This window comes from Chamaea fasciata, unplaced genomic scaffold, assembly GCF_029207755.1.
Source record: "Chamaea fasciata isolate MVZ Bird 193981 ecotype frontalis unplaced genomic scaffold, bChaFas1.0.hap1 SCAF_27, whole genome shotgun sequence".
NCBI lineage: Eukaryota > Metazoa > Chordata > Aves > Passeriformes > Sylviidae > Chamaea > Chamaea fasciata.
The window spans coordinates 4175376-4185875 of NW_027094112.1; the positions used below are offsets into that span (position 1 = coordinate 4175376).

At 69.1% G+C, this 10500-nt stretch overlaps 2 protein-coding genes across 3 annotated transcripts; both read right to left on the minus strand.

Annotated features, from left to right (window-relative positions):
- Positions 1–633: 633 nt before the first annotated feature.
- PPP1R1B (protein phosphatase 1 regulatory inhibitor subunit 1B) lies at positions 634–5221 on the minus strand. 2 transcript variants are annotated; one of them, XM_066205118.1, is made up of 8 exons: positions 5039–5221; positions 3843–3903; positions 3458–3480; positions 2656–2731; positions 2450–2557; positions 1764–1832; positions 1152–1298; positions 634–1065 (listed from the first exon to the last, which is right to left on the minus strand). In XM_066205118.1, exons 1-8 carry the CDS (start codon positions 5117–5119, stop codon positions 977–979), a joined length of 654 nt encoding a protein of 217 aa, XP_066061215.1. In that variant the 5' UTR covers positions 5120–5221; the 3' UTR covers positions 634–976. The 2 variants fall into 2 exon arrangements, with proteins under 2 accessions (XP_066061215.1, XP_066061216.1); XM_066205119.1 differs by having other exon boundaries at positions 3843–3960; positions 5039–5114.
- Positions 5222–5650: 429 nt separating this feature from the next.
- On the minus strand, positions 5651–7599 carry LOC136301887 (uncharacterized). The gene is made up of 2 exons (XM_066205116.1): positions 6801–7599; positions 5651–6374 (listed from the first exon to the last, which is right to left on the minus strand). Exons 1-2 carry the CDS (start codon positions 7312–7314, stop codon positions 5755–5757), a joined length of 1134 nt encoding a protein of 377 aa, XP_066061213.1. The 5' UTR covers positions 7315–7599; the 3' UTR covers positions 5651–5754.
- Positions 7600–10500: the final 2901 nt, after the last annotated feature.

The window sequence follows — 10500 nt, forward strand, 5'->3', positions numbered from 1 at the left end:
GGGACAGACCATTCGCCGCGGGAGGGGGGATCAATGGGGCTGGGAGAGACCGTTCCCCACGGGAGGGGGAGTCACTGGGACTGGGAGAGACCATTCCTCATGCGGGGGATCAGTAGAGCTGGGAAGGACCATTGCTGGTGGGGGGTGCAATCAGTAGGGCTGGGAGAGACCACTACTGACGGGGGGAATCAGTGGGGTGAAGGCAAGACCACTCCCCGCGTGGAGGGGGGGGGGGGGTCTATGGGGTGAGCAAGGGAGAGACCATTCCCTCCCCGTGGGGGTGTGCCAGTGGGTCTAGGAGAGACCATTCTCCAGTGGGGGGGGTGACCATGGGGTTGGGAGAGACCATTCTCCAGTGGGGGGGTATCCATGGGGCTGGGAGACACCATTCCCCACAGGGGGGGAATCAGTGGGGCGAGGGACAGACCATTCCCTATGGGAGAAGGGGGTGTTCAAGGGGCACCCCGTAATCGTGTCCCACATCTCCTCCTCCAGCCCGCAGACCCCCAGGCCCCGCCATCCCCTGCCCCACACCCCCAGTCTGTCACCCCCCCAACAAGGGCCAGACCCCCCCCAAAGGGGCTCAGAGCCCCCAGCCCCCAATGGCCGCAGCCCCCCTGAACACTCTCCAGCCTCTGTACAGCCGTTTATTGCGGGCAGGGGGCTCTGCTCGGTTGGGGCCGGGGGGCAGCAGCCAGGGGGGGCCCAGACCCCGCCAGCGCCCAGGGGTCCCGTCCCCGGCTCCTGCGCCAGCAGCCGGGGGGGCACGAAGCCCGCGGGGAGAGGGCGGCCGTGGCCGGGGGTCCCGACGTGTCCCGGCGCGGCCCAGCATGGCGCGGCACACGGCACATGGCGCACGGCACGTGGCACACGGCAGACGAAGCGCAGGCAGCGGGCGGGGGGCAGCCGGGGGGCACAGGCGAAGCTGCGGGGGCCGGGGGGGACCGGGGGGCCGGTGCCCGGTGCCCGGTGCCAGCTAACTGGTGCCCAGCGGGAAGGTGGGCGAGTGGCGCTCGGTGCCGATGGGGCGCGAGGGCACCTCGGCGAAGCCGACGTGTCGCCGCTCTGGGGACAGAAACGGGGCGTCAGCGCCAGGCGTGGTGGCACTGGGGACAGCGGGGAGAGAGCGTGGGGGGTGCCACCCCGCGTACCCCCGGTGCCACCGTCCTGCTCCTGCCCCGGCTCCTCCTCGTCACCCTCCGCTCCCTCAGGGTCCTCGGGGATCTCTGACACCGTCAGCGACTTCAGGTCCTCCTCGCGCTCGTCGATGCCGCCGGCGAAGGACACCTTCTGCCCGCCTGTGGGGGCCAGCACGGTGGCCCCAGGGACCCACAGCGTGAGGTGACCCCGCTGAGGCACAGGGGGGACGTGGCCCCAAGCCCTGGTGCCCACCCAGCATCCCCAGGCCAGGGGATGCAGCGGGCGAGGGAGCAGCCGCGTCCCCTCGTTGTCCCCATCATCCCCATCCTTCTGCCATCCCTGTCCTGCTGTCCCAATCTCCCGCCATCCCCCATATCCTTGCCCCACACCATCCCCATCCCTCCACCACACTGTCCCCTCACTGCCCCCATCCTCCTGCTACCCCTGTCTCTCCACCATCACCTCCACTACGTATGTCCTCCTGCCATCTCTCTGCCATCCGTGTTCCTCAAGCTGTCCCCGAGTTCCGGCCGTCCCCGTCCCCACGCTGTCCCCCATCCCTCTGCCACCCCTGTCCCCCCATCACCCTCATCCCCATCCGTCCCCCGTCCCCATCCCGTTACCTTTCCGCTTGTGCGCCTTGAGCCCGGCGGGGAAGTAGCTGCGCTCGGCTCTGCCCTGGCTCCCCGGGGCTGCCCGGGCGGGGGTCGATGAGGCCGGGCCACGGCGAGGCACGCGCGGCACCGGGGCACCGGGCAGTGCCGCGTCACACAGCGGCCGGGGGTCCGGCTGGCGTCACCCGGCCCCGCGGGGGACGGGGACACGGCCCGGCGGGGGGAACGTGGTGGCCTCGCCGGCGGCCGAGTGGGCAGCAGGGACAAGAAGTACCGGCAGCGGGGACAGGCAGCACCGGCAGCAGCCAGCCCGTGTCCCAGCCCCGGCACACGCCATGTCCCCGAGGGCTTCAGGGGATGATGAACCCCGTGTCCGCTCCAGCAGCCCCATCCCCATCCCCCCAAGGCTCCAGCAGTCCTCTCCCCATGTTCTCTGGGCCCCAGAAGCCCTGTCCCTTTGTCCCCACATCCCCTGAGCTTCAGCACCCTTGTCTCTGGGTCCCCATGTCCCCTTGTATCCCGGGCTCTGGCAGTCCCCTGTCCCCATGCCCCAGACTCCAGCAGCCCCATCCCCACATCCTCTGGGCACCAGAATCCCCCTCCCCCTGTCTCTATGTCCCCCAGGCTCTGGCATCCCTGTCCCCGCATCCCCTGGGCTCCGGCAGCCCCGTCCCCATGTCCCCCGTCCCCCTCACCAGACTCGAGGGCACTGTCGGGGTCGCAGCCGTCATCGGGCTCCCCGTCGGAGCTGTCACCCCCGCCCATGCCACTCTCCAGGTGGGACTGCACGATGCGCTGCACCGCTGGGGAGACGCCGGTGTCACCGGGCACCGGGGGCACCGGGGACACCGGGGTGTCCCGCCAGCCGCCCCCGTGCCGCCGTTCCCCCCGCGGGCCGTACCTTTGAGCGAGGGCGGGGTGTAGGCACACGGGTTGGTCCTCTTTGGTTTGAGCAGACAGCCCTCGCCCGACGAGCGCTGCGGGGGGAGCGGCGTCGGGATGGAGGGGCCTGGTGTCCCCACGGGAGTCACCGCGGCCCCGGGAGAGCCGGGAAGCCCCCGGCGGGGTCGGGGGGGGGGCTGAGATGGGGGTCTCGCGATAGGGACCCAAGGCTGACACCCACCCCACCCCCAGAAATGAGGACCTGCTAAAGTGATGTGGCGCTGGGGACATGGTGTTGGGGACACCATCATGGGAACCTGCGTTGGGGACCCTGAGGTGGGGACCTTGGATTGGGGTACTGGGGACACCATCCTGAGGATCCCTCCATGTGGACTCTGCCATGGGATCCTGTGTTGACCCCCCATTATAGGGACACTGCCTGAGGACGCGGCATCGGGGTCCCCACGATGGGGACATTGCCCTGGGGACGTGGTTTTGGGGTGCCCCTGTTGGTCACCCTGTTATGGAGACCTTGTGTTTGGGACCCCACACCATGGGGATGTGGCACTGGGGACACAGTACTGGGGACACTGGGGGGGTGACCCTGCCACAGTCACGCGCTGGTTTGCACCGTGGCCAAACTCCACAGCCTGGCTCGGCTCCATGTCCCCATCCCGCGTCCCCGTCCCCGGCGCTGGCGCCGTGTGCCCGTGCCGGGAAGGAGCCGATAAGCTCCGGGCGCCGGGGCTGGGCCCCGATAACCCCCCCGGGGGACACGGGACGGGGGAGCGGCGCTGTCGGGGGTCCCGGCGCCCACTCACCTGGTAGGGCAGGTTCTCGTCCTCTGTGTCAGTGGCGCCGGGGAGAGAAGGATGAGAGGGACACTGGCAGCCAGCAGAGCCGGGCAAGGCCCTGCCCACCCTCGGACCCCCCTCCAGGGATAACCCTGCCCGCAGGGACCTGCGTCCCTCCCTGCCACCCCTTCCTTATTTGACACCCCGTCCCCTCCCTGCCAACGTCTCCCATCCCAGACATCCCATTCCACAGGTGACACTACATCCCACCCCCCACCATGTCCCCTCCTGGCCACCATGTCCCATCCCAGACGTGCCACACTGTGCAGGACAGACACCGTGTCCCATCCCTGCCACCACCTCCCGTCCCTGGACCGTCCCCTGCCCCGTGTCCCACCCCTACCGCGCTCACCTGGGGAGGAGTGTTCGGAGAGCTGGAAGAGCATGGCCGGCGTGGGCCTCCGCCGGCGGATCTGGGGCACAGCGGGGTGTCACGGGCTGGGGACGCCCCGGGTCCCCTGTCCCCTGCCCTGCGCCCCAGGGACACGTGTCTGCACGTGTGTGAGCGTGTGTGCGCCTGTGGGTGCAGGGCCACGAACCCACCCGGCACGGGCTGTCCCCGGGCTGTCCCCAGGGCGTCCCAGCCCCAGACCAGCTCCCCCGGGGGGTCTCTGGGCCCGGCGTGTGCTGGGGACGCCCCCTTGGATCAGGGACAACCGGTGGGGGTGGCTGCTCCGACTCCCAGCGTGTCCTGTCCCCTTCATCCCATCCCTGTCCCTCTCCTGTGCCCTCTGTCTCATCCCTTCCCTGCTCTCCTGTGCCATGCCTGTCCCTGTCCCTGCCCTGTCCCTGTCCCTGTCCCTGTCCTGTCCTGTCCCCCTGGCACAACTCTCCCTGCGCGGGACCGCAGCTCCCACCGGGACCTCGGAGCTCTCTCGTCCTGTCCCCGTCTCTCCCCCATCCCGTCCCTCTCTGTGTCCCCCACGCAGTCCCGTCCAGTCTGTCCCTCCCGTCCCACGCTCTGCCCACTCCGATCCCCCTTGTCCTGCTCTGCCGGTCCCATCCTCTCCCTCCTGTCCCCTCCGTCCCTTCCGATCTCCTCCCGGATCCATCCCCTCCCTCCCTCTGTCCCCTCCCACCTCCCCCTTGTCCCATCCCATCTGTCCCAACGCATTCCCCCCGTCCCCTCTGTCCCTTCCATCCCCTGCCTTGTCCCCTCCGATCCCCCTTGTCCTGCTCTCCCGGTCCCATTCTGATCCTCCCGTCCCCTCCGATCCCCCTTGTCCCATCCCCTGCCTTGTCCCCTCTGTCCCCTCCGATCCCCCTTGTCCTGCTCTCCCGGTCCCATCCCGTCCCTCCTGTCCCGCTCTAATCCCCCTTGTCCCATCCCCCTCCCTCCTGTCCCACTCTGTCCCCATCTCGTCCCCACTGTCCCCGTCCTTCCCGGCCTCCCTCCAGCGCCCTGGGTCTCTCCCGTGTCCCCCTCCAGTCCCACACGGTCATTCCGGGGGTCCCTCCTTGCCCCGAGGTCACCGGCAGCGCTTTGCCCTGGGAGAGGAGGGACCCCCGGGGTGGCCCCGCTCCCCGCTCCCCGCTCCCCCCCCTCACCATCTCGACGGCGCGGGGGTCCAGGTTGCTGGGGGGAGCCGGCACGGAGAACTGGATCTTCTTGCGCTCCTTGGGGTCCATGGCCTTGGCCGGGAGTCACCGGAGCCGAGGGGGGGGTCTCTGGCACCGGTGCCGAGCGGAGTTCGGTGGCACCCGGGGCTCGGTACGGCGAGGAATGAGAGTGGCGGGAGGTGGGGAAGGCAGAGCCGGTGAGGAGGAGGAGGAGGAGGAGGAAGGAGAGGGAGGGAGGACACGTCTTCCTACCAGGCGCTGAATTATTCATCCCCCCCTCCCCGGGCAGGGGGGCTGAGGCCGCGGTAATGAGCCCTTGGGGAGCCCCACAGGGGGTTCAGCCAACCTGTGGGGGTCCTTAACCCCTTCCCTGCCATGGGGGACCCCGCCTGCATTGGCCGGTTGCGTTGGGACAGGGACGCGTGGCTCCATGTGTCTCCCTGTCCCTTATACCTGAAGCTCCCCAGAGGCGGGGGGGTCAGGCGACAGGGGGACAGCCTCTCCCACCCCGGTGTGGGCAGCGGCAAAATTCCCCCCAGCCGGGCACTCTGTGACACGCGGGACAGGGACACCAGTCTGGGGATATGTGCAGGGGACATCCCTGGGGACATGGGACTCCCGAAACATCCCATCGCCTCCGTGCTGGGGGTCCCCTCACCCCCGGCTGCAGCCCCCGGGGTGCCGGGGGTGGAGGGGCTGTGTCTTCACCCAGGGCTGTGCCCACCTGCCCTGGCTCTTCCCCAGCTTTTGGAGATTTTCCCCATAGAAAATCCCACGGGACACAAAACGTCCCCTCTGGGGAAGCGGGGGCTCGTCCCCCCGGGCAACGCTCGGCACCAGGGCTGCACCTTCCAGGCAGGGAGCGGGGGGACATCGAGGGCACCTCTCCCGGCCCCACCGAGGGGGCACAACCAGGGGGTCCTCATGCAGGGGGACAGCGGGGTCGCCAGCAGCCGGAGCAGCGGCTCGTCCCCTCCTGGGATGTCCCGGGGCGGTGTCGATGGAAGCTGCCTCCGAGCAGGAACGAGGAAGGGAGAGCTGGGAACTGGCTCCGTCCCCCGGATCTCCCGGTGCTCCAACGGCTGCGGGTGGCCGTGGGCCAGCAGCCACCGCTCCAGCAAAATATTTACCCGAGTGGCACCGAGCCATGGACCAGCCTCCCGCCCGCCCGGCACCACGCGGCAAAGCTCGGCAAAACACGGCTCCAGGTGACAAATCTCGGCTCTGGCTGGCAAATCTTGGCTCTGGGCGGCAAATCTCGGCTCTGGGTGGCAAAGCCCAGCTCTAGGTGACAAAGTCCAGCTCTGGGTGACAAATCTTGGCTCTGCGTGACACCAGTCGGGCTCTGAGTGACAAAACCTGGCTCTGGGCGACAAACTTGTCCCTGTGGCACAGCACAGTGACCACCCCGGTGGGGACACATCAGGGACAGGCGCCAGCAGAGCCCAGTGTCTTCATGGAGACCAAAATCTGGGGACAAGTTGAGTGGTCCCTCGGACACCCCGTGCCCGGGCTGGCCCTGTGCCGGATGTCCCCGTGCCAGCCTCTGAGCACCGTCCCCATCCCGGGACCGGAGTCGTTATGGCAACAGGTTCCCGGGCTCCATCCCGCTGCTGTTCCCGCTTCTCCCACCCACGAAGACGCCGTGTGAGGGGGTGGCCGGGCCCCCTCCCCTCCCTGCGCTGCGGCAGCGCCAGCACCCGCAGCCCCCCGGGATCGGCACGCGCCGCCCGCGCCCGCGCCCACGCACCGTCACCCGCGGGTGGCACCTGCAGCGTGGCACGGGGAGGGGGGGGACCACACCGGGCCCGGAACGCGGGGGCACCTTCCAGGCACACGTGTGGCACACATGGCCCCGCTCGTCGCCGGGACAGCACCGTGGGCACCCCGTGCCGTGCCCGTCCCCGTGCCGTGCCCGTCCCCGTGCCCGTGCCGCGGTGCCGCGGGGGCTGCAGCTCCGCGCAGCAGCGAATCCTCCCGCAGAGAGAGTAAAAATAGCAGCAGGTTGAGGGAAGAAGAGCTCGGGGCCCCCCCCCGCCAGCGGGCACCGGCGAGGAGCCGGAGCCGGCGCCCACCCCGCGGGGCCGTGGGGACGGACGTGGCGCGGTGTCACCGGGGCAGAGGGTGTGGGGGTGGACCGGAGTGGGGACAAGATGGGGACAGAGCTGGGGACAGACAGAGCGGCGTGGTGGTGGGGCACACCAGGGATGGAGCGTCGTGGGGACAGGGTGGCACGGGGACAGGGTGCGCTGGGGATGGAGCATCGTGGGGACAGAGTGTGCTGGGGATGGAGCATCGTGGGGACAGAGTGTGCTGGGGATGGAGCATCGTGGGGGCAGAGTGTGCTGGGGATGGAGCACTGTGGGGACAGGGTGTGCTGGGAAGGGAACACCGTGGGGACAGAGTGTGGTGGGAATGGAACACCGTGGGGACAGAGTGTGGTGGGGATGGAGCACCGTGGGGACAAGTTATGCTGGGGATGGGGCATCGTGCCCAGAATGGACCCATGGGGACGAAGTGCCCCAGGGGTGGAGCATGGTGGGGACAGGGTCCCATGAGGACGAAGTGTCCCAGGGGTGGAGCGCGGTGGGGACAGGATGTCCCGCGGGGACAGCGCTGTGGTGATGGGGTACATCAGGGACGCAGGGTTGTGGGGACAGGGTGCCGCGGGGACAGGACCTTCCTGGGACACGACATCGTAGGGACAGGGCCTTGCAGGGACAACACATCGTGGGGACAAACACACCGGTCCAAAGGGTGAGTGTCGGGGGGCGGGGCCTGTGCACTGAAGGGGGCGTGGCCACAGGATGGGCGGGGGTCGGGGCGGGGGTGCTGGGACCCCCCCCTCAGCGCCCCTCACTCCGGTATCCCCCTCCGGTTCCCTGCGGAGGTGTCCCCTCCCAGGCCCCCCTGGGCTGAGCCCCCCGAGATCCCCCCGCACCCCAAGACCCCCCGTGGGTGCAGCCGCCTCCCAGGAGCTGCAGCGGGGGCGGCGGGTGGGGGCCGGCGCTCCCCTGGGTGCAGAGGAGATGCCGGGAGTGGGAACACGCGTGGGAGCAGAGCACGCGTGGGAGCCCGAGGGGGCGGGGGGGGGGGGGGGGCCTTCAGGGGGCTTAACCCCTTCGCTGCTGGGAACCCCCCCAGCGATCACCCTGGGGGGCTGCAGAGGGGAAGGGGGACCTGAGAGGGACTTTCTCTAAATGGGGCTTCTTGGGGGGCTGGGGAAGGGGCACCCACTGCCCTACTCAGGGACACTGGCCAGCACTGGGGGGTGCGATGGGGAAACTGAGGCACTGACCAGCGCTGGCAGGACTGGGGGGCTGCACCCCTATAACCCACCGCGATCGGGGGGATCTAATCCCATGTCTTTAGCATGATGTGGGGTGGTCTGCACCCCCCTTCCCCCGGAAAAGCGCGGGGGCTCCAAGGCTGGCACGAGGAGGGGCCGTGTCCCTGTGTTCCCGGCAGGACGGGGCGTTGTGTCCCCACACCCGGCAGGACAGGGGCGGCCGCGTCCCCAGCACGACGAGCAGGAGTCACATCCCTGAACGCCCACCAGGGCGGGCAGGGGGCCGCACGCCCCCGGGTGTGCCCGGTCCCGGTGCCATCGGTGCCCTCACCACGGCCGTGTGCCCGCCGGCGCCGCGGCACGCGGTGGCAGATGTCACTCCCGACGCTGGCATGGCCAGGCTGGCGCGGCCACCCGGGGCTGGCACGGCCGCGTGAGCCGGGCAGCGACTCAAGGGCTTTGGCACAGGGCGGCCGCAGCCGAGCCGTCCTGGTCGCCGGCCACCGGCCACCGGCCCACGCCAAACCTCGCAACCACACCGCGGGCTGGGACTGGCGGCTGCGGGCACTGCGGGGTCCTGGGGCACCACCCCCGGGGTGGGCACCCACCCGGGCAGGGGCTGGGATGGTTTTGGGGGGGTTCATGCACGCAGAGCCCGGTGCCAGGGTGTGCCTGGCCCGGGAGGGGCTGAACGGGCAAAACCTTGGAGGGGGGAACTTTGTGGGGGAATACGGGGAAGGTAAAGGGGGAATGTGAGGTGGGGGGCAAGTCTGGGGGGTTCCGGGAGGGAAGGGGTGCAGTGGTGAGACTCGGAGAGGCAGCCCAGGGGGGGTCTCCTCTGCCTGGGGGACATCGCGTGCCTCAGTTTACCCACCTGTAGCGCGTGCCCTGTACAGCCTGTAGCCCCACCCGCCCCCTTCCCCTGTGGAGGTGGGACCCCAAGGGACCCCAAAATTCGTCCTGGTGCCCCCACAGAGCCCTGTCAGGGTGGGCTGAAGGCGGGCTCCCGGCCCCGCTCCCCCCAGCCCACCGCTGACCCCCCCGGGGGGTCCCGGCCGCCAGCACAGACCAGTTTGCTGCCTCCATTCCCAGAAGAAAGAATAAAGTTAAAACATCTGTTAATTTATAAACCAATTTAACCATGACTGGTTAATAAATAGCTTCCAGCTGGCACCCCCACCCCGCGCCGGGCGAGGGGGGCCAGGGGGGCACAGCCGGGCTCGCCACTCTCCCGCAGCCCCCCGGGGTCATTGTCACTTGTCCCCGTGGGGGTGTGGGGGTGTCCCCGGGGACACCGGAGAGCCCGATGCCTGCGGGGAGGGGACACGGCCACAGTGCCTGGCACAGGAGGATCCCAGAGGGACGTAGGGGACAGTGTGGTGCCCACGGGGGGGCTCTGGTCACGCGGGGGGGTCGGGGATGAGGGGACACGATGAGGGGGGGTGTTTGGGTAGGGGAGGAGGGAACAAGGAAGGAGGAGTCTGGGGGCGTGTGGATGTGTGTGTGTGCGCCAGGGACGGGCACGTGTGTGCTCGTGTGTGTGCCAGGCCTGTGCACATCTGCACGTGTGTGCCAGGTGTCTTCATGCGTGTGCACACGTGTGTGTGTTCATGTGTGTGCCAGCGCTGTGCCATCCACGGCCCCCTCATGTCCCCCCACCCCAGTGGGGCTGTGCGGGGACACCCCACCTCTTCTGCTGTCCCCACAGATCCATGGGCTGGCGACGCGTCCCTAGGCCTGTGGAGCGCCATCCTCGCTGCGCACGGATCCAGGATGGAAAAAGCCTGGCCCCAGGGCAGGGGGGTCCCCATTCCTGCCCAACATCCCCTCTCTGGAGGCCGTGGGTGGAGGTGCAAGGGCGTGAGCCCCTCGCCGGCCGCGGCGCCCCGACACGTGTCGCAATAGTAATGTAATTTGTCCGTTAACAATGGGCAGCTTGAGGTTTATATTTAATTACACCGATCGCACCAACCTGAACTCACCCTTATTCATCAATAATGCATGGGTTTGTGTTTATCGCTGCTTAATTAATCTGTGCTTACGACAATTAAAGGCTCGCAAAATCCCCCAAGGTGGCAGCGGGGAGCGGCTGTGCCAGGCTGGCGCGAGCGCGGTGCCGGCATGGTGGCAGTGCCAGCCTGGTCGTGGTGCCAATGTGGTC

Excerpts from the sequence above, each read along its gene's own strand:
- PPP1R1B (XM_066205118.1), bottom strand. The coding sequence starts at position 5,119 with ATGGACCCCAAGGAGCGCAAGAAGATCCAGTTCTCCGTGCCGGCTCCC. Across the intron at positions 3,904-5,038 it reads ACCCCCGCGCCGTCGAGATG|ATCCGCCGGCGGAGGCCCAC; the intron begins GTGAGGGGGGGG and ends GCTGTGCCCCAG. Across the intron at positions 1,299-1,763 it reads CAAGGCGCACAAGCGGAAAG|GCGGGCAGAAGGTGTCCTTC; the intron begins GTAACGGGATGG and ends TGGCCCCCACAG.
- LOC136301887 (XM_066205116.1), bottom strand. The coding sequence starts at position 7,314 with ATGCTCCATCCCCAGCGCACCCTGTCCCCGTGCCACCCTGTCCCCACG. Across the intron at positions 6,375-6,800 it reads GGTGCCACCCGCGGGTGACG|AGCCAAGATTTGTCACCCAG; the intron begins GTGCGTGGGCGC and ends GGTGTCACGCAG.